At 39.6% G+C, this 23,811-nt stretch overlaps 1 protein-coding gene across 6 annotated transcripts in view; it reads left to right on the top strand.

Moving 5' to 3' along the window:
- Positions 1 to 23,811, top strand: part of EXOC4 (exocyst complex component 4) — a 754,775-nt gene that overhangs the window by 85,233 nt on the left and 645,731 nt on the right. For all 6 annotated transcript variants that reach the window (XR_012002627.1, XR_012002626.1, XM_026010860.2 and 3 more), the window contains exon 7: positions 12,532 to 12,706. Coding sequence is in view for 4 of the 6 variants with exons in the window: in XM_026010860.2 (XP_025866645.1) it covers positions 12,532 to 12,706 (175 nt within the window). In the remaining 2 variants the exon portion in view is untranslated. The remainder of the gene's footprint in view (positions 1 to 12,531; positions 12,707 to 23,811) is intronic.

Genomic DNA, 23,811 nt, shown 5'->3' with positions numbered 1-23,811 from the left:
ACACAACAAAACCTGCTTTTGAATTCTTTTATTTTGCATGGTATCGCAGGTTTGAATTAGAGATCATAGATCATACGAGTTAAGGGAATGGCAGATAAAATCTGTTTCATAGGTTATTGATAACATTCAAGTGTGAGCCTTCATGCTGCATCGGGTTCCCTTCTCAATTTTGCAGATAGTGGGAGCTATCTTAGGTCTTTTTTTTCTGTGCAAATCTTGGTGTTAGACCTAGAAAGTATTCTACATTCAAACTGACATTAGTTTTATTGTAAAAACACACAAATAACAAACTTGTGTCAAATGACAGGCTTCCCCTCCTGATGTTTAGGGTTGTGTTAGATGGGATTAAAGCATCGCCATGTGTATCTTAGACTGTATTTCATACCATAGAGGCTCTTCTAACTCCTCTCCCATTCCATTATCACAGTCTCTAATCAGACTGGACTGTGAGTTTGTAAAAGGGGGCTTAACTTTGTGTTTGCAGACTGATCGAGGGCTGGGCACATAGTAAATGCCCAAGAAGTTTAATGAATGAGTAAGAAAAAGATGCTAAGAAGGTAATTTTATAATAAGAGGAAGTGAGTTTCAAAAAAATCTCTGCATACTTACAGTAGCCGGGTATAAAGATCAGCCATTTGAAAGTTAGAAATGGAGGGGTGATTAAATTGGAATCTCTGGGTGCAGGGCCTACAGGAGTCTATTCCTTAGGTAATTCTCATGCATGTCAATGTTTGTGAATACAGACATCACAGAGTTTTCTACTTTTGTAGCATTTAGGCTCTGCAAAGCAGTTTGTCATCTGGTACCTCACCTGGCGGAGCCTCACTTTTGGCCTCGTCACAGGTACGGGCATTATTATAAACCCCAGGTGTACTCAGGGAAATGTGAAAGCCAAGATAATTTGACAGTTCACAATGCTTGGTGGTGGTGGAATCAAGAGTAGAAGTAGTCTCTTTCCATCATGTAACTTTGCTTTCTGTCTTACGTAAAAATGACACTCCTAACTCCTGGCCTGGGCCTGGGCCTGGTTTTGTTTTTCCACTGGAGAAGGACAGTATTTGCACTGACATATCCATTCTTTTACTTAGACTCTCCACATTGTGATCAATGACAGGCCTCTCAGAGATAGCTGGACATGTTAAGAAATGTGATCAGCAGCCACAGAGTAAATAAATCTTAATTAGCTCACCTGAGAATTAAACTGATGACTTAGATACCTAAGCAGTTTCCCTAGAGACCCAGCACATTCTTGTACTAAAAATACATATCTAACATCTTTAGTTATCTCTGAGAAGTGGATTTATGGATAATTTTTCTAATGTTCCACTATGATGAAATATTATTTTGGGATGGGGGAGAGGCATTTCCCCCCCTAGCTTTGGTGAGGTATAATTGACATACAGCATTGCACAAGTTTAAGGTGTAGAACATGTTGATTGGATGCTCTTATATATTGCAAAAATGATTACTGTCTGTAGCATTAGCTAATAACTGCACCACATCAATTAATTACCATCTCTTTGTTGTGGTGAGAACTTAAGATCTACTCTTAGCTGCCTTCAAGTCTATAATATGGTATTAACTGTAGTCATCATGCTAAACATTACCCAGGCTTATTTGTCTTATAACTGAAGGTTTGTTTTGTTTGACCAGCTCTGCATTTTCTCCACCTCCAGCCCCTGGCAACGACCATTCTAGTCTGTTTCTTTGAGTTTGGCTTTTTTAGATTCCATGTGTGTGAGAACATATAGTATTTGCTTGACTTATTTCACCTACCCTGATACCCTTAGGTTTCATCTGTGTTGTCACAAATGACAAGATGTCCCTCTTTCTTGTGGCTAAATTGTATTCCATGGTACGTTGATATACGTGTGTGTGTGTGTGTACATGTGTATATATATATATATATACACGTGCATATATACCACATTTTCTTTATCCATTCTTCCACTGATGGGCACTTGTTTTCCTATTTTAGCTCTTATGAGCAATGAACAGGAGAGCTCAGAATCTTTTTGAGGTCCTGTTTTCATTTATTTTGGAATATATACCCAGATGTGGGATTGCTAGATCATATGGTAGTTGCATTTTTAATTTATTGAGGGACCCCCCCCCAACTATTTTTCATAGGGGCTGTACCAATTAACATTGCCAGCCAACCAGAGCACAAGGATTCCCTTCTCTCCATGTCCTTACCAACACTTGTTTTTTGTCATTCGGTGATAGGCGCTCTAACAGGTGTGAGGTTGTATCTCATTTTGGTTTTGATTTGCATTTCCCTGATAATGAGTGATGCTGAGCACCATTTTCTGTACCTTTTGGCCATTTGTATATCTTCTGTGGAAAAATGTCTTCTTTAGTTCTCTGCCTAGTTTTTATTTTTTTATTTATTTTATTTTTTTATTTTTTGTAGTTTTTTTTTTAAATTTTTATTTATTTATGATAGTCACACAGAGAGAGAGAGAGAGAGAGAAAGAGGCAGAGACATAGGCAGAGGGAGAAGCAGGCTCCATGCACTGGGAGCCCGACGTGGGATTCGATCCAGGGTCTCCAGGATCGCGCTCTGGGCCAAAGGCAGGCGCTAAACTGCTGCGCCACCCAGGGATCCCTCTGCCTAGTTTTTAAATTAGATTGTGTGTATGTGCCTTTTTGTTATTCCTGAATTGTGTGAGTTCTTTATATATTTTACATATTAACTCTTTATCAAATGTATCATTTACAAATACATATATTTTTTTAAGATTTTGTTTGAGACAGAGAATGCCCAAGTGCATGAGCGAGTAGAAAGGTGTAGAGGCAAAGGGAGAGGGGGAAGCTGAGTGGGGATCCTGACATGGGGTTTGATCCCAGGACCCCAAGATCAGGACCTGAGCTGAAGTCAGACACTTAACTGACTGAGCCACCCGGGCACCCCTGTCATTTACAAACATTTTGTTCCATTTTGTGGGTTGCTTCTCATTTTATTGATGGTTTCCTTTGCTGTGCTGAAGCTTTTTAATTTGATGCAGCCTCACTTGTTGGTTTTGCTTTTGCTGCCTTTACTTTTGGTGTCAACTCCAAAAAATTATTGCCAAGTCTGATATCGAGGATCTTACCTCTGTTTTCTTCTAAGAGTTTTGTGGTTTCAGGTCTACATTCAAGTCCTTTACCCATTAAGAGTTGACTTTTGTGTATGGTGTGAGATCGTGATCCGGCTTCACTCTTCTGCATGTGGCTTCTAGTATTCCCAACACCTTCTGTTGAGGTTATCCTGGGAAAGACATTTGAAAGAATGATACTAATACTTTAAAAGGAAGAAGGCCTGGGTCTGTTTTCTAATTTTAGTCACTAGTTTACCATCCATTAGAATTAAAAACTCACTGGGTCATGTACCCAGCATTCAGGAACTGAGCATGAGAGGCTGACTTGGCAAGTTGGGAAGCGACACAGGAAGAAAGTCACCCAGCGCCCGTTTCAGTGAGCTTTTTATTTTTGCTCTGTTTCTTTCTACATTGCTAATAGTTTTTTCCTGTTCTTTTCATCATGCAGATGGAGAATTAGTCAGCATTCCTCAAATAGTAACTTCTTTTTACATGAAGATTGTTATTAATAAGTGGCAAAACTTATCTCTGCCCCCCTTGAAAAGTAGGTGTTAGATAACCCTGAAGATTAAATGGAATCTCTGTCCTGTTTGAAATGAAAAATACTAGCTCAGCCAGGCTTAATATGAAACCATGTATGTGAGGTAGAGACATGTAAAGCTAAGACCACTTTGATAGGAAATAATTGATGATTGATTTCCTTTAATTTTTCATGTAAGACCCAAGCTCAGAGTTTGGTGTTTTCTTATCTCTTAGAGCATAGTCTGTGGTTTTTGCCATTATCTGTCAGTGGGGAAATGGAGAACCCTGATATTAAAGTCTCAGCAGATAAGTAGTAGAACGGAACTGATTTTCTACTTTGTGTGTGTGTCTTTGCCTCGTGACCAACTAAGGCAGTTTCTTGGCTGCAAACCTGGGTTCTCCAGCCAAATGACTAATTCAGGGTTCCCTGGATGTTAAATTTAGATTCAGATAGTCATATCTCACCTTAAATATTGAACATTTTTCACAGCTTGATGATACAACTTTATACCATATACACTCCTTGTCCAACCTTGTACCTGTTCCTCAACATTTTCTTCTGTTTCTTGAAGATGAGACAGATTGGGGAGCTCCAAGTGGGAAGTTAGTAGAAGATCTGGAAAATAAGTAACATTTAATTTATACAAGGGCTGTTTTCAAAACTTGCTAGGTAATTGGATGTATGTTTAAAGAACAGATTCTTCAATTTGACCCTTCCATGGTTGGTTTTTTTTTTTTCCACACCAAGTAGATTTTACTACAGTATTATTAAAGTTAGCTCTAAGTGCTTGTATCTTTCAGCTTGAACTATACTTTTGATTTTCATGTTAAGGTTGATAAGGTTATGTGTTTGAGAGGATAGTTATCTGTGAAATATGTTTTTATTATGGGCTTCTAAAACCAGGAGATTATAATATGTAACAGATTTTTTCACCTTATTATCAATAACCAGACTTATATCTCTCCCATCTGCTGGAGCTCAATTTTTCTTTTTCTTTTCTTTTTTTTTTTTTTTTAAAGATTTTATTTATTTATGAGAGAGAGAGGCAGAGACATAGGCAGAGGGAGAAGCAGACTCTTCAAGGGGAGCCCAATGCAGGACTCGATCCCAGGACCTTGGCATCATGACCTGAGCCAAAGGCAGATGCTGAACCATTGAGCTACCCAGGTGGCTCATTTTTTCATTCTTTCAACTAGTATTTATTGGCTATCATCATATGCTGAACATTATGACAAATACTGGAATAGAGTGATAAGTTGGACACAGTTCCTTACCCTTAATGAGTATATGGTCTAGAGAGGTAGAGGCAAGGACTGGAGGAAAGCAGACCAGTGGAGGGCTGTTTTAGTGGGTAATATGGCCTGAATTAGCAGAGTAACCAGGCAATGGGGGGAAGCAGTCCATCTGCAAGATAGTAAAGAGGTAGAAGTAGAGGAACATGGTGACTGATTGATTGGACTTGAGTACGGAAGGGAAGTGGAGGTGATTTGCTGGGACAAGTGGTACCATTCACTGCTGTAGGGACCATGGAGGAGTAGGTTTGGGGAGCGATAGGATGAGTTCTGTTTAAGTCCTGTGAGGTTTGAGGTCCAGAGCTCAGGAGAGTGGTCCGGCCAGAGAATACATGTAGGAGTCATTTGTGGGTAGAATGTTGAAGACTGCTGAGTGAGCTCACCAGAGAGAGTAGGAGGATTGGGAAGAGAATTCACAGCATTCCAGGAATGGGCTGAGGAAGAGGTTCCTGAGGAGCCACCAGAGAGGTAGAAGGAAAGCTGAAGAGTTTAGGGTTGTGGACCAGTGGGACCAGTGGCAGTGTTCCAAGGAGGATTGAATAGTCAGTAGAAACAAGTGCCCGTACTTATTTAAATAAGGGCCAAAGAGTGTCTTCTAGATGGAAGAAGATGACTGTTGGAGACTTTTGCAAGAATTGTTTTAGTAGAATACCAGGGATAAAAACTCGTTTACAGTGTGAAGGTAGAGTCAGTATAGAAAGTTCTATTGAAAATTTTTCCAGCCTTGGTTTCCTTGGCATTGGACTATACTGATATGTCTTTGGTCTCCCTTCCTCCTACCTACCTACCTTTTTCTTTTCCTTTTTTCTAAAGATTTATTTATTTATTTGAGAAAGAGGAGCACATGAGAGCAGGGGGAGGGGCAGAGGGAGAAGGAGACTCTGAGGCAGACTTCCTGCCAAGCACAGAGCTCAACCTCCCTACCCTGAGATCATCACCTGAGCTGAAACCAAGAGTTAGAAGCTTAATCAACTGAGCCACCCAGGCTCCTCCCAGCCTCTTTTTAAAAAAAACGACTTCCTTTTTTCCTAATACCCCTTAAAGGGAACATCCTCTAAAATTGGGGCCTTTGTTTGAACCTTATCTACATTATAGTTGTAGTTTCCTTGTCTATGATATGGGGTTAAAAGCCATACCTTCCTCAAAGATTTAAATGAGATAATCCAAGTAAAGCACCTCACACAGGGCCTGGCTTGTACTCAATGTGGCTGCTGTTTGGCGCAGTGGTCTTTGTTGGAGTCCATGTCCTCTTCCTCCTCCTATGTCAGCCCTACCATTTTAGAGCCCTCTCCTTCATTCTGACAGCTTGAGCCACCAGCCCTGTGCTGAGGACCCCAGGTCAGTGTCTCTGATCCTAGACTTCTAATATTGCAGTCACCCTGCATTGCTCATTCATTGTCTTATGAACTCAGGCACACACAGAATTTGACAGTTTCCTCCATTCTAGGCATTGGGCCTTGTGTTGGGGGAGACATGTGGTTACAAGGAGGCATAAACCACACACCCTATCCTTACTTTCTGGCCCAGGAGGCCATGCATGCTTATCACCACTCAAAGGGGCCACAGTGAGCTTCTGGGTTTTTTTTGGAGGGAGTGTAGAATCCCAGAGGAATGAAGGAATTGGCTCTTACTCTGTCAGTTAGGCCTCCATCAGTTAGCAGTGACAGACCCCAAATCCAACTAAATTAAAGTGGGAGTTTTCCAGAAATGATGCTGGTGTATTTGACCAACGGAGGGGCTTTACTAACCAAACTGTAGGAATGACAGATGGGGCTGAGCCATGGAGACATCTGGAGCATCTCCTGTGACTCTTTCCCACACACCCTTTCAGATGGTAACTCTTACAGGTACAGAAAACAATTCAGGTTTGCTTTTCTTGTATACTTTTACATCCATTTTTGCATGTGATTCTCACCACCTGTGATCAGGACATTGTGACAGAAGTTTGTGTTTGAGGAACCTATGATCTGGAACGTCCTCGTGATATCTTCGGGGCCCCGGGGGCACGCAGCAGAATGCTGGCATCACGGCCATGCCATTTAGACTGTCTTGCTATCCCAGGGCTAGTACTTCCCTTTGTGCCAACTTTCACGTTGTATTGCTGTTAGTACATAATATTTTGTGGCTATAGAAGTAACCTCTATGGTGCGGGTGAGAGAATCTGTGTGCTTTTTCCCCGAAGGGTGGAGATGGCAATAGTTGAAATTTTAGTCTCTGAGGTTCTTAAGGCTTCTTCGTGTGAGAGGCCTTTTCTTGTCACGTCTCTTACTTCTACTTCACGATTCTGCTGCTCTTGTCTTCTAGATCAGTGGTGAAGACCTTGAGCCTGAAATGATGTAAGCAACTGAGCCAACCACAGTGGGATATTTTCTTTCTTTTATTTATTTAAACTGGGTGGTGGGAGCGGGGGGATAATTTTAGCGGGGTTTTGTGTGTTTGGGTGACCCCGAGCGTGTCTGCAGCTGAAGGCAAACACTTGTTTCCTGCATCTAGAGCTGTGTGGGCAGTTGGAGAGTGGCTATGAATATTCATCCTGTTTCAGTTGCTTTTGGTGGCTTTAAATTGGGCCAGACTAGTGTGGATTTATGTCCTATTTCTGTGAGTGATTCCCAATCTCTCTTATCCTTTGATGCTTCAGGAGAGAGTCGTTTTACTTTTTCTTTTTTAAGGACTGCATATGCTGGTGAGGAATGGTGTTTGCAGAGCATGTGTTTTGACTTTGGTTTCTTTTTCCATATTAGCCATTCACTCCTCATCCCACTGCTGTGGGGGTCAGCTTCCAGCGCCCCTCTGCAATCCTCTTGTCAAGATCATGGGACCTGTGAGTTGTATGATTCTCTGTCTTTACCTTCTCTGACCTCAGTGTAGCCTTGACAGTGGATATCCTCTTCTCCTTTATCTTCCCCAATTTTCTTTCCTGGCTTCATCCTTCCTTCCTAGCTACTTCCTAACCATCTTTTCAATGCTACTATTTTGGGAAGTATTGGCTGTGGACCTTGCTTGCCTTACTAACTGCATATTACCCCCGAGTGATCTCATCCTCTCAAATATTTATCACTTTAAAAAATTTCCAGTGTTGGGCTCTCCCCTGAGCTCCAGATTTGCATATCCAAGTGCTTAAATACGTAACACCTTGAACATAACCAGATCTAAACCCAACATCTCTCCTTCCAAATCTCTATCTTGACTTGAATGCTCTCACTCTTGGAAAAGATAACCATCATCTTCAGAGTTGCTTAAGCTAGAAACCCGGAAGGGGGGTGGGGCGTAGAACTCTCTTCCCTCTCTCTGGTCCAATCCATGTTCTGCTGTGCTTCTTCCAGCAGTTCACTGAGAACTCTAGAGTAGGTATTAATTAATACTTTGGAGAATCTAGATTTCTTTCATTAAAAAATTCAGGAATTATCGATGCTGGGAAATAACGTGAATCTTTTGATTTCTTACAGGTTACTTATGTTAGTGAGAAGAACAAACTTTACAGGGATCCCTGGGTGGCGCAGCGGTTTGGCGCCTGCCTTTGGCCCAGGGCGCGATCCTGGAGAACCGGGATCGAATCCCACATCAGGCTCCCGGTGCATGGAGCCTGCTTCTCCCTCCGCCTGTGTCTCTGCCTCTCTCTCTCTCTCTCTCTCTCTCTGTGACTATCATAAATAAATAAAAAAAAAAAAATTAAAAAAAAAAAAAGAACAAACTTTACAGCAAGTAAACCAAAAGAGAAAAGCTAATGTCCTCCTGTAGTAAGAGTCCAAAGGAATCTGCTTTCATAATACTTTGCTTTTTGAGACATCGGTTTCCTTTTTCACGTTTTATATAGTTTCTTTTCACACAGGGGAGATGTTCGGCCCTGCTGTCCTTACTCAATGCCATAGCTGATGGGTTTCTTTTTAAAATAGACAGATTGGGGCAGCCCAGGTGGCTCAGCGGTTTAGCTGAGCGGTTTAGCCACCTTCAGCCCAGGGTGTGATCCTGGGTTCCGGAATTGGGTCCCATGTTGGGCTCCCTGCATGGAGCCTACTTCTCCCTCTGCCTGTGTTGTGTCTCTGCCTCTCTCTGTGTCTCTCATGAATAAATAAATAAAACCTTTTTAAAAAAATAAAATAGGCAGATTGAGATATAATTCACATACAAGACAGTTCATCCATTGTAAGTGTCCAACTCTGGCTTTTAGTGTATGCACAGGTTGTGCAACCACCACTCTCCAGTTCCAGAACAGTCTAGTCCCCCCACCCAAACAAAATAAACCCCATATGCATTAGTAGTCAGTTCTACCACTAAGTAGCTATGAATATATTTTCTTTCTCTCTAATTTGCCTATTCTGGGTACTTTATATAAATAGGATCATAAAATATGTAGTCTTCTGTGACTTTCTTACTTGGCACATTTTCAAGATTCACCCATGTTGTCATGTGTTCCAGCACTTCATTCCTTTTGATAGCCAAAAAATAATGTGTTATACAAAATATACAATATTTTTTTGTCCATTTATGAGTATGAGTTGATGGACATTTGGATTATGTCCATTTTTACAACTTTACTATTAGAATATTTTACTCCTAGGAATAATGCTGCTGTGAGCATCTGTGTACAGGTTTCCATGCACATGTATGTTTTCATTTCTCTTGTGGATATACCTAGGAATGGAATTCCTGAACTGTATGTTTCATGTTTTGGGGAACTGCCAGATTGGTTTCCAGAGCAGCTGTACCATTTTACGTTCCCACCAGTACTGTATTGAGAGTTCCATTTTCTCTCTACATCCTCAACAACACTTTTTATCACTTGCCGATTTGGATATAGCTATCCCAATGGGCTGAAATGGTATCTTGTGGTTTTGACTTGAATTTCTCTGATAGTCAGTGAGGTTGGATGTCTTTTATTTGCCTATTGGTTATTCGGATATCTTCTTTGGAGAAATATAATCAAAACCTTTATCCATTTTAGAGTTTGGTTATTCATCTTTTTTATTATGAGTTATAAAAAATCTTTAGATAAGCTAGATACAAATCTTTCATCAGATCAATGATTTTCAAATATTTTCACCCATTTTGTGGGTTGTCTTTTCACTCACTTGTTGGTATCAACTGTGGCATAAAATTCTTTAATTGTGCTATAAGAACTGTGGGTTTTATTAATATTGCCCTGTTTGTGCTGTGTAAAGCAGGAGCGAATGTCCCTCTCTTTGAAATGGGTTGACGTTTCAAATGCAGGTAGAGCTGCAAGTAGACTCTCTCTCCTTCTGGCCTGTCTCCTCCCTTCTTTCTTCCCTGTCTTATGGCTATGATGGTCATACTACGACAGGTCTACCTTGGCCTTGATCGACCAGGACTGAGAGAGGCTGGCACTGTGTTAGCATTTTATCAAACGATTTGCTGTTTCCATGATATTAATAGATACCACAAATCTCATCTGAAACCTCAGTCCCCTGCTGCGTCTCTTTTAATAAATAGAGCACTGTCCTGAGTTGCTGAATTGCTCTTGTGCTTGAGTGCTAGTCAAGGTGTAAAGTCATGGTGCTTGGTGGCACTGGAGGTGACCAGACAGCAGCACTCTTCCATTCAGAGCAGCCACTACTTTTCCAGTGTTTTCTGCTTCATTGTTGGTTTGTAGACCGGTACCTGGAACTTCATGCCATTGAGGGAAGTTGGACTGCAGTGCGCCTCAGGCTTCTGGATGTCTGAGCAGTGCACCTCAGTTTTAAGAACTGTTAGGAATAGCATAAGGTTATTTTTAATTTTGTCAAGTAAGGACATTTGGCAATGTAATTGCCATCATGACAGAAAATGAGATTTTCCTATTGAGTACCAAACACCAAATGAATTTACTTGTGTTTAAAGTTGATATATGTTCCTACTCTTATTTTGCTTTCTATCATTGAAAAATGCACAGTGACCTGTGGATTGATACTTGGGATCTGTAAGGCTTACGTACTTAAATCATTATTTGAAAAGTAGGACCTTCACTTAATCAGGAATTTGCTCTGTATGATGCCAGATACCAGTTTTATATAGATCATTTCCCTATGCTAAATAAACTACTTTGGCTGTTAGGTTAGACACATCTTCCTTTGTACCTTTTGCTAATATTTGAGAATTCCTCCAGCAACACAGATGAGAAAGAATTGTTTCAGGTATATGTGAGTATAAATATGATTTGACCTTTAAAAGAGTAAAAAACAAAAAACAAAACAAACAAAAAAAAAAACCCATCATTCCAAACATTAGAATGGCACCTATTTACAAATACAATGTTTAATTTCTGGATTATGTGTGTTCTAAACTGAGAGTACTACATAAATTTTTATTGATTCTGTCTCATCTAAATTAAAATGTCAAACAGACATTAGGGTTTTATCATAAGATAGTTATTGGCTGCCATACTGGCACATTAATTATAGTAATTGGGTAGTAAAGTAGCCATAGGAATAGCTAATAGGCTATACATTTTGATGAAATTGTAGTTTATAACCTCTTATTTATGGTAATAAAATTTTGTTAATTGACATTGCTGACAAGCTCTTTTGCTTTCCTTTTCTACTTTTCAGGTTGGTTTGTAAGTCTCCTTAGGAACTCTGAACTGAGAGCCCACAATATACAATAAAGGTCACATTCCAGAATTTTCCAGACTTGTTCATGGTATACATTAAACTCAGGAAATACTTGCTTATCACAGTTTTAAATGCTCCTAAGTATACATGGATGTATAAAGCCGTTTCCCACACCAAAAGACTAATAATGAAGAAAGAAGGTAAAATGTCTCTATATAAATACCCACACTTATTAAGTCACATATGAGCCACATATAATTACCTTACAAGTGGGATAAAATACAAGTTCAAGGGAGGAAAGAATGATTCAAGCCGAGGTGATCAGTGAAGCTGTAAGGCTCAGTGATAGAAGAATTACGTGGTATTCCTGACATAAAGCTTCGAGCTATCTCTAAATACACATCTACATTTTAGAACTATAGCAAGAGATACGTGGCTAAATGCACCAACATGGAAATCAACTTTTGTTCTAGGCTCAGCTGCCTTGCAACCTCATTTTGTGTCCTTGAGTATATAAAATTGATGTAATAATATGTGTCCAGCATCTCTCACTATGAAAGATGAGATAATGCAGATGCCTGAGCAGCACCCTGTGGTGAAAGTTGATTGCTTGGCAGGTGTGTATTTTTTTTTTTCACACAACTTAGTCCATACATCTGAATGGTAGGCACAGCCTTCCATGACTAAAAGGATTAGTATCCTTACCAAAGTGCCCAATTTATTGCTGGGAAATAGCATGTTCTGTGTAGCATCAGAACTGTTGTCTGAAAAACTGCCTGAATTTCTCAGAGAAACTGTATATGAATACAAAGTAGTAGTGTGGTGATCGATGAAATATGATAAAAAGGAAACAGCAGCTACTGATGATTTAGAGACATTACAACTGGTTTTTAAGTTCTTACATCATCTTTTATAGTAGAGGAGACTAAGGCTTAGATTTCACAAGTTGCTTCGATCATAAAACTGTTGGAAATCAGTCTGTGGAAATCTGATGTGCTGTTTCCGCAGTTGCTGGTTTCCGTGAGGGCCAGTGTAAAGCCCTCTTCACATGTGTGCGTGTAGGATGTAAATGTTATCTGATTTTTCATCAGGTTACTTCTAGAACTGCTGGAGTTGCTGTTTGACAAGTTTAACGCTGTAGCCACTGCACACTCTGTGGTCCTGGGGTACCTGCAAGACACTGTGGTAGCTCCATTGACTCAGCAGGAAGATGTCAAGCTGTATGATATGGCAGACGTGTGGGTGAAGATCCAAGATGTTCTGCAGGTAAGGTACTTTTACAGAAGGTGCCATCTTAGTTTGAAATAACAGATTGGAATGAAAAACTGCCACCAAAAATGTTCCCTTACTCATAAACAGTGAGAAAGCAGTGTTGCTATTTAAAGGTGAGGCTGCCGATGTCATCAACTTCTATCATCTTCAAAAGACCCTTTAACTTTTTTTTAGCAGGCTTTAAAATTAGGAGATTCTCAATTGGTAGCAATCAAGGATGTACAGTGTTTGGCTTTCTGTTGTAATGTACTTGGCTTCACTGGAAATGGTAATACATTAAGGTAATCAATATTAAGATGTTTTTAAACAGTATTTTATAAACATATGTAGCTTAGTATTATGACCATTTTCCTACAGTCATCTCTTGCATATATTGGGGTAAATGACAGGTCAAGAGCTTGTTTTGAGAGATGAAAATAACTGTAAAGTATAAATGTATCACTTTGATTTGTTGGAGATCAGAGAAATGATATTACTGTTTGGTATGATGCTGCAGAGATGGTATTTAGAAATTTTATTATATTTTCTCTCCATGTGCTAGGAAAATATATTTGATTTGGCCAGATGAGGATTGGAAGTACGCTTAACAGTTAGTGGAAGCAAATTTGGCCTAGCTAAATAGAAGTGACTTGGTTAGATAGTACCTACTAATATGAAAAAAATTAAGTATATGTAGGAAATTGAAAAATATAACTGTGTAGGAATAAAATTACTTGCATGGCAAATAGTATTTGCAGGAAAAAATAAATCATGAATGTAAATTGTAGTCATTTTCAAGAGTATAGGTATGCTCCTATTGGAGTGAATGGTGGATTCTTGGTTACTTATTCATTAGGCTTTTTTTTTTTTTCTCTTTTGGTGCAATCTAGTAGGTGTTTTATTGATGACTCATTGAAAAGAATGTAGGTTGCATTTACATTCCCGGAGTTCCTTTTACCACTTTGTCTATTGCTGTGTGTCCATAATAGGTGCTTGATGAATATTTGTATTTTGAATAAAAATATTCTTATTGTGTAGAAACTGGTTCTTTAATGTTTTATATCTTGATATATCATGAAAATATGTACTTTTCCCACCAAGACGTCCCATGTTTGTTTTAAGGATGAAATAAGATAATAGATTTTAAAGCCATTTCTTTTTCTTTTTTTTTAACATCTTTTTTTAAAGATTTTATTTATTCATGAGAAACAGAGAGAGAGAGAGAGGCAGAGACACAGGCAGAGGGAGAAACAGGCTCCATGCAGGGAGCCTGATGTGGGACTTGATCGTGGGACTCCAGTATCACGCCCTGGGCCAAAGGCAGGCACTCAACCGCTGAGCCACCCAGGGATTCCTGAGCCATTTCAAAAATAGAATGAGGGACTTTTGGTTCTAGCCATGATAAAGTTGCCTCCTGTTGTAAGCAATCTAAAACCGTTTAGATTCAGGCAGTCAGCACATTCAGTTGAGAGTAGAGAGTGCATTCATTCCAGCTTCCTCCTCGGAGACACCTGCCACACCATGGCACAGGGAAATGAAATCTAGGCAGATAGCAGCAGGCTCCCTAAGCAGTGGAAGCAGAGATGATGAGAGTCTGAGGATATGGAGGCAGCTGGAATCTGTGGGTTAGGATGGTGGAGGTGGAGAAGAGGGAATTGCACAGAGGAGGTGCCTCATCAATCTGAAAAAGAATGCCTTGGAGCCTTTGGTCAAATATAAAGTTATGCAGATACACTGCAAGGCTTGGCAGAAAACAGCCACTGTGGGACTGACTATGTTGAACAGCAGTTCCAGATGTTGCCAGATGCTTGGAAGTCAGTTGAAGTGGCCAGAGTAAGGTGAACTTGCTGAGTACCCTGTACTTTCAGATGTGGCCTCAGAAAGGTTATGTTGTAGGAAGAGGACTGTTCTGGCTTTAGGGTAGGGGTTACTCTAGATCTTGCATAACCAGGTCTCTACAGCATCAGCCTGGTCCACCTGTACATAAGCTGCCAACCAGAGCAAAACTCACTCTAAAGTAAGACAATCCACATTTTCAGTAGTGAACCATCCACAGTGTCAAGCATACAGTTATGTTTGTGAAAAAACAGAAAACTGCAACTTTGAGATTTAAGAAAATTGATAAAAATTAGTATCTGAAATGAAAAATTCACCAGGTGGCATTAGCTTCAGATTACCTGCTATGGAAGAAAAGATCAGAGAACTTGAAGATGAGTCAATCAGAACGATGCAAAATGAAGCACAGGGAGAAAGCTTGACTGCAAAGAAAAATGAACAAAGCCATATTGTCTATAATGCAGCAGTATCCTGCAGTTTAACATTTTGTCGTTGAAGGTATGGGAGAGAAGGGAGAGAGTTACTTGGGCAAAAAATTAACAGAAGAAATCATAACCAAAAGTTTCTAAATTTTTTGAAAAACAGAAACCCACAGGTCCAAGAAGATCAATAAATCCTAAGCAACATTAACACAAAAAAAACCAATACATAGACACATCATCATCAGGTTGCTGAAAAACTGAAGTAAAACTTCTTAAAGATAGCCAGAGGGAAAAAGACACAGTGCCTAAAAGAAACCAATAATTATAATGTCCACTAACTTCTCAGTGGTATTTTGAAGAATATACCCCTGTCTTGTTGAGTTTGTCGCTTGGGGTTTAAGAGATGCTCTTTATATATAAAGATACAGATTGGGGTGCCTGGGTGGCTCAGTTGGTTAAGTGTCAGACTCTTGATTTTGGATCAGGGCATGATCTCAGGGTGTTAGATCAAGCCCCATGTTGGGCTCTCCACTGGGCATGGAGCCTGCTTGAGATTCTCTCCCTCTCTCTACCCTTTCTCCCTGTCCCTACTTGTATACTCTCTGTCTCAAATAAATTAGGTAGGTAGGTAGATAGATACAGATAGACTAAAAATATATGAATAGAATATTAAAAAAATATTAGCAATTTGTATTATGCAAACATGTTGGACACTATTAGAATATGAAGTATTAACATATGGAATTATTTGTATTATAGTACTGAACAGCATTTCATAATTGACTATATCAAGCCCTGGAAAGTATTTATGGAATATCTAAACCTAGTTTTGCAAAGTTCTTAAATACTTTACCAGTTCTTCTGATCTCTGATATTTGACCAACTTAGACTAATGTAGTAAGTTGAAAACAACTTTTAAGTCTATTTATGATATTATCATATTTATAATATTATAATGAAGAATTAATTATGATAATGAACAAAGTTAGATATGCCTTACTTAGCTCTACTTACTTTAAATTTGTCCAACATATACAATTCCCACACTTTTGAAAACAAAACCCACCAACTCATATTGAAAATGTTTATAATATACTAATGAACTGTAAACTCGATGAGACGTGAACATCCTGACATGTAAACATGATTTAAAATGTGTGTTTGTGGCTTTATTATTAACTGACTTGTACCTTTCACATGTATGGTTTCAAATAAGTGATTTGGGGATCTTACCCTTCATATTACAATATGAGTTGTTTAAACAGCTCTTTTGAGATATAATCTACATGGCGTAAGATTCGTGCCTTTAAAGTATAGATTTCAGTGGTTTTTTGGTAAATTAATGGAGTTGTACAACCATCACCACGATGTAATATTAGAATATTTTCAACACTCTAAAGAGAAACTTTGTGTCCATTAAGCAGTTGCTTGCTATTCCCCACTGCTTTCATCCCCAAGATGTGTTGAGGACAGGAGAGAGGTCTCAGTTGTGTGTTACAGGTCTCAGCAAACTGATGGTGCTCAAATTGTGCGCTTGGAATACTGTTATTGTTTGATGTTAGTGTGTTCATGTATCATTGGTGGAAGCTATTTGACAGTTAAAGAATATAAAACTGAATCTGACCTAATAATACAAGGTAAGGTGTCTAACATAGAAATATCATTTTCGTTTCATTTATTGTGTCTAGTTGTTTGGAGATCAAGGTCTCACCATGTTCTTTGCTTCTTTGAGTCCATTTTTCTCTTCCTCTTACCTACTTTGCTGCCCCCCTCTTTTGTTTTCTGAGACATGTTGTTGGAAGAATGACCTTAGTCATGATGTGAATTAATCTCTCATTGCTTCTTAACTATCCATTCTACTCATCTTTATTAACCCACAGATTTGAGAATGAAGCACTTTTGCATAAGAAGTTCATCTAAATAGTTTGAATTGTTACTAGACAATGAGATGTATTCTGCACCTTTTACACTGTTTTTATTTCTCTGTATTTTCTAGTTCCTTCAAACAGTTCTTTCCGTCACAGATTACTAAGTAATATTAGATTCTATACCCATCCGTAAACTGAGTACGCAGTGGCAGGTGCACAGATGAACTAATGTCACTAAATATAAGAAGACAGTTGGCACAGTGTGTCATATAATTGTGTCGAAACATGTTGAAGTGATGGTTTGGCTTCGGTAGGTTTGGGCACAGCTCGTGGAGAGCCTTTGATGCCATGTAAGGCGTTTGTGACCGATGTTCAGACTGATGGTTTCTGAAGCTGGGTATGCATTTGATTTTACCCAGGGATTAATTCCTAGCCCCATTCTAGACGTCCTGAATGAGAACTCCTGTGGTTAAGGACTGGATTCTGTCTGTAGTTTCAGGGTTTTTTGTTTGTTTTGGTTTTAGTTCCTAAGGTGCTTTTGTTGTATTCATTTAGGATCCTCAAATTAGAAACCATCACTTGGGGCCAGTGTTACCTGAGAACATATTAAAAGTGCGGATTTTTATCTCTACCATATACTTAACCAAATCGTAAACTCTAGGGATATGTCCATATGGTCTGTGTTTCAACAGGTGCTTCAGGTGATTTCTATGCGTGCTGAAGTTTGGGGACCTTTGTTTCCAGTAATATTGGACTACTGGAGATTTTGATCAGGGTATGATGAGATAAAGTAGGATTGGTGTGCTGGCACTGAAAAAGACTGAGCAGAGTGGTTAGAGACTAATGCAGGGAGGGTCTGTGGATGGTATTGAGTATTGTCTAATAGTGAAATAAACAAGACAGGCTTTCATGGGGCATGGTAAAGAATTACAAAGGCGAGAAGGATTTGTAAATCTTTTGGGAGTCTTGGAAAATCTATGACACCATGCAGTCAACTCAGGAATCTGCTTTCCATTGTGACAGATATTTTAACTCCGGTTTACTATTAAGTTGTTGGCCCTAGCTGCGTACGAGGTATTAGGAAATAAAGATGAACCCAAAATGGAGAGCTCACTGGTGAAGTGAGGAGGAGCCTGCAAGGCATGTATGTTTCTCCACTAAATTCACTGTTAGAGATTTGGTAGGAGTAGTAACACGGGAGAGTGCTTTTTTTCCTAAACTGACATGAATGGTTTAAAAAAAGACCCTTGGTTAAATTCCATGTAGAGTTTTATGTTTAGGCCAGTTTAGTTTTCACATACTTGTTGGTGGCTTGCTCTGTGGGTTAAAATCCATTCTGGAGAATGAAATAAGGAGAAGAACAGGAGATGCCTGAAGTTAAGCATGAGCCAGCTTGAGTGGAGGTGATGGTATACAACGTGAATGGATCTCCATATGTAGAGTTTGAATTTCAGTGTTTCTTTGAATGGAAGATGTTTCTTGCTGAAAAACTGAAATGCAAAAATAAATAAATAAAAAAGAAAAACGGAAATGCTCTTTGTTTATTAAATCTTGGAAAAGAAAATAATTTTTGATCTTCTAAAGACTTCAGCAGCTTCTCTCCACTGGAACCTGGGCTCTCCCTGGCAGACAGAATCCGTCCTGCAGTTGAAAGGCTTGTTTGTCTCAGCATGTTTGTGTCTGGAGACAGCTTTGTGAGGAGACAAGGCTGCAGTCATGCTAGTAACAGGGTGTCAGAGTTTTCTCCTGGTGTCAGCCCCATGACCACACACCGCTGCACTCCCTTTTTCAGTTTTACACTCTTTTTGAAACCGTGATAATAGAAATACATGTTTTTGCCCTTCTGAGCAGCAGCAGCACCTTCCAAAATGTCACCTACTTGGTGACATGTCTGTCATACTGTTGGCTGCACATTTTAAAGTGCGTAAGACTGAGGTGCGCTAGAAACAAAATATTCTCTTTCTTGTGGAATTCTGCCCAACAGGAAATAAGAGAATCACTTTGAACAGGTGTTAGGATTCTTAAAAAAGTAAAAAATAAAAAAATAATCTCCTCTTTCATATCTCCTTGCAAAACAAACTGCCCCTTTAGCTGTTATTGGCTGAAACGCTAACCCCTTCGTGCACTCTGTAGTTGCGTTTGTGTCCTATAGGTGGAGGCAGTGCGCTCTAATTACAGTGTTTACCACTGACAGTGGCACCCCGAAGAAGTTACTTCACTTTTTAGTGCCTTGATCTCTTTTTCTTGAGATCAACACAGGCATAATGTAAAATCATTTTACTTTTGTTAACTGCCACATAAATATTTAAATAGTGATAAAATTGACCTCATGCTGAGAGAACTTTGAAGTTTGCTGTTAGGTAAGAAAATCCACAAATCTTATTGGTACTGATCCATGACCTGGAGGAGTTTTTCAAGGAGACAAATGCAATTTCTGTTTTGAATCCAGGTCTGAAACTAGGTTGTTCTTAGGTTTGGTTTCATTTGATATTTTGTTAGCTGAGGATTCCAGATCTTGAAGTAAAACCATTTTTTCCCCCCAATATTCCAAGCCAGATAACTTGTCAGATTATCCTTGCAGAAAGTTTTTCTTCGTTTCTCAGGCTTTAAAACTTTTTGATAGTCTGTATTGTGGGTGGCGTATTAAAATCACCATCATCCATGCCATTGCATCTCCAGAAAGGTGCTTGCTCCTGGAATTTTTATTGTGTCTTGTCAATGGGTAGTATGCTGCTTGATGAACAAAACTGAGTTTACTTTAGAAAGTTACATTAAAAATCTTCCTCTAAATTGAAGCCAGTTTCCATAGTATCAGGGCTTACCCTGTATTGTTTCATGTTCACTACTACTAATGCTTAAAGCCAGAACTGATGGGTAGCCAAGGAGATCCCTCTGGCTCCTGGTACAAGTGTGGCAAGTGCTAAGGTGCCTAATGCCCAGGGAAACCTGAGGCAAATGTCATGGACATCTTAGTACATTGGGTCAAACTCTAAAATAGTAGCTCAGCAGCAAATACTTCAAAATAAGGTAGATCTGGGGGGGAAATCTGCTCTCCTTAAATTCCTTTTACCCAGGCAGAGTCTGCCTGGGTCAGATTAGATCTTGATCTGGAGGAAACAGTGGTAGAAATGGCAGCCTACTACTCCCAAAGCTTATTTCTCTATCTGGTTTTGTCTGAGATTTTAGAGGATGGAGCATTACAAGTCATGTGCCCATCAGGCTTCTGCTGCTACTGATGCTGTAAGGGTCCCTATGAAGACGGTGTGCTTGTGAAGGTGTGGCACACCTGGGCCGAGGGTGGGGGTCCTTGCTAGAAACCAGGAGGCCGTATAGTAAGTGGTGAGGATTCCCTTTGCACCCCACCTCTGGAGAGCCTGTTTTTGGTAGGATTCCAGTTGATTCTAATGCATGCTCCAAGTTGAAAGCCAGGATTACCAAGTGTCAGAGGTTTGGTCACATTAAAACCAAAGCTGTTAAAGACAATCTTAAGGAGTAAGAGAGGTTTACAAAAAGTGAATTTATTTTAAATTCAAAAGGTCACTGTCCCCTGTTTAGGAATGTCTGCATTCCATGACAGGTAGCAAATGATAAGATGCTGAAACTCCATAAAGATGGTGGAAAATGCTTTAGTACACACACACACTTGAAAGGGAAAAGAAAAACTGCATGATTGTGCTGTCACTGATCTCCATTCACAGATTTTGGACAACTTTATTTAGAGTTAGCAGCTCAAGGACAGCAGGTAATTCCTATTTTTGATTTGAACAGTTGAGAATTGGACAAATACATGATTTCATCCAAGACTGTTTTTTGAAAAAAAAAAAAAAATTAAAAAAAAGACTGTTTTTTGGATCAGAAGTAATTTTATTGGAAGGTTTATTCCTGTCTTTATTAAAAATGGGGATTTTCTATGTAGCCTCTCCCTCCTCCCATTTTTTACTTGTATGAATTTTCTAAATTTATGTTAATGGAAAAATTTTGTTTTTTAACTGAGGGGGAAAAAGATATTTCTTTATTTTTAAACATATTCATTAAAAGGAATTTAAGAAAGTATAACCTTGCAGGGAGTTAAGACAGAAACATTGACAAGGACAATTACAGAGCAGTTCATGACCCCATGAGAAAATTTTCTTTGTGAACACCAGTGCTAGAGAAGACCAGAGAAGGAGGAGGTCAGAATGGGTTCAGGTAGTGGAGTTCATGGTCAAGGTGAGACTTGGCCCATTTCATTTTGGTTAGGGTTGAATGCATAATGCAACTAGTACGTTAGAGACCTGGGGAGAATGGAAGGTTTTGGTGGTTAGTTGGTTATTTGGAAAGTGTTACCAAAGCTAGATTGAATAATTTTGGGTGACAGGGAGATTAAATAAGAGATTGGGCAGTTTGGACTTGTTCATTTTGGCAGTGAGCTGCTATTCTGGTTTTTTTGTTTTGTTATTGTGGAAAATTTCAACCATGTTCAGAAATACATAGAAATGTGCAATGAACCCCCATCATCTAATTTGACCCATGTCAGGAGTTAATCAGTTCATGGTAATATTGTTTTATCATTATTTTTTAAAGCTTTATTTGAAAGCAGACAAGTACGATGGGGGGAGAGGCAGAGGGAGAAGGAGAGCGAGAATCTCAAGCAGACCCCCTGCTGAGCACAAGCCTGACCTGCAACTGGATCTCACAACCCCAGGATCATAACCTGAGTTGAAATCGAGTCAGATGCTTAACTGACCGAGCTGCCCAGGCACCCCAATATTATTTTATTTCTACCACTGCTCATTTCCCTGTCTTTTATTATTTTCTGAAAACTCCTAGAGATGACTCTGTTTCATCTATGTTGGAATATGAATTCTGAAAGATAAAGACTCCTTTAAAAAAAATAACAATACCTAAAAACATAATTTTCTTACAACCAAAATATCCAGTCACTATTCATGTTTTGGCTGTCTCAAATGCTATAATTCTATATTCTTTGTAGTTTGTTTGAATCAGAATCCAAATAAGGTTAAATATTGCAGTGTGATTGGTAAGTTTCTTAAAACTCCATCTATAAATCTCTCATTTTTATTTTTACCCCTTGAAATTTATTTATTGAAGAAACTAGATCATTGCCCTATAGAATTTTCCACATTCTAGCTTCTGTTGATAGCTTTTCCATGGTATCACTTGTGATTTTTTATTGTCTTGTAACTTGGGTCTAGAAGCTTCATCAGATTTAGGTTAATTTTGGGGGAGCATAATTACTTCCTAACTGGTGATAGAGATTATGCTTTTCTGATAGAAAAATAAAATGGTGAAATTAATATTTTTAGGTTGATTTATCTGGAAGCAGTGTACAAAATGGGTTGGTGGAGAAGGAAATGGATAGAGAGATCCTGGTTAGAAGTCAGGCTTAATCAGTTGTAGGAGGGAAAGGCCAGGTGAGGGCAGGGCTGCTGAAAAGCAAGAGGACAGAGATTAAAGAGATTTTGTTTGTTTTTAAAAAATATTTTATTTATTTATTCATGAGAGACACACAGAGAGAGGCAGAGACATAGGCAGAGGGAGAAGCAGGCTCCTTGCAGGGAGCCCGATGTGGGACTTGATCCCAGGACCCCGGGATCACGCCCTGAGCTGAAGTCAGGTGCTTAACCGCCGAGCCACCCAGGCGTCCCGAGATTAAAGAGATTTTGAAGGAAGAGTGAATTTTCCAAAACCTTCTAATGTCAACTCTGACCTGGGTGGTTGGGGATTAGGATCAGGAAGATGGTGCTTTTGTGCCTGTTACCTGTGAGGTATTGTCAGAGTATCCCTTTGGAATTGTGTTACTCTAGGTAACTAGAGAGTGAGTACGGGTAGCCAGGGGAGAGATGAGGGCAGGAAGTAGAAGTGTAGGGCTCATCTCTCAGCCTGAGGATAACAACTAAAGCTGAAAAGTAGATGAGCTTGGAAACTCGTATGTAGAAGTGAAGTGAGGAGTTGCGTGTGCAGTTCATGGGCTCACTTAGCATTCTGCAGTTGCCACCGGGGGCATATCACGCGATCACTAGACACTGGCATTTCTTTCAGTGATGCCACACGTTGCCTTTCGCTTACATATGTTTTCATTGCGTGCGGGTGACAGGACGACGGCCTGCTGTTCAGGCCAGCGGGGCTGGCTCTCAGGAGCTGGCAAGTCCCTCACGGGTGTGGACACACAGCTTGGAGAGGGGGTAAGGGCTTGTGTTCACAGGTCCAGAGGTGAGCCTAGAGGGATGTGAAGCAGCAGAGTGAGCAGGGCCACAAGTATCTTTGGCCAGCTGTAAGGGAAAGACTTTGGAGTTGAGGTGACTTGATATTTCTTTCCCTCGAGATGTCTGTATTTGGCAGCCTGGCTGACAACGACCGAGGACTGGGTAGTGAGGTTTGGGCACCAAGCGTTTCTCTGTATCCTCTCCCATGTCTTCTGTCTTCCATCCATCAGAAATCCAGGGAATGTGGTTGATGGGAAGGCACAACAATGACATATTGCCCTAAAGAAGTCCTTTCCAACTTAAAGTCTCTTAAGAAAATGCGTTATTCAGAGGTCTGTTTTAAACCCTTTAAGAGCATCATATTCACCCATCTATCTTTTATGCATGCATTGCCTATCTCTAGAGGGATGGACAGAGTCAATATTTGCTGTCAAGTCTCTGTCGGCAAGACAGGGAGGCCCTGAAAAAGATAATGGGCCCTTCACAGGGGAATTTCCTTAAAAATCACTTACATTTTTTAATCCCAAATAAGATTATATATCAAATTTTAAAGGCTTCGAAGCTCCTTATTTATTTATTTATTTATTTATTTATTTATTTATTTATTTATTTATTTATTTATTTATTTAAAGTAGTGCTGGGCTTCCCGGCAGTATTCGTTGCTTTTGCCAAAGAGCTGTCCTGCTGGTAAGGGGTATGAACCTTTTTGGTTCAGCTACCTAGAAGTTTCAAAGGTTTTTAACAATACAAAGTGAACAGTACATAACACAGTTCACCACTTCGACTGT

This window comes from Vulpes vulpes, chromosome 7 (genome assembly GCF_048418805.1).
Source record: "Vulpes vulpes isolate BD-2025 chromosome 7, VulVul3, whole genome shotgun sequence".
In the NCBI taxonomy this organism is placed as follows: domain Eukaryota; kingdom Metazoa; phylum Chordata; class Mammalia; order Carnivora; family Canidae; genus Vulpes; species Vulpes vulpes.
This window is presented reverse-complemented; position numbering and strand designations above follow the sequence as displayed.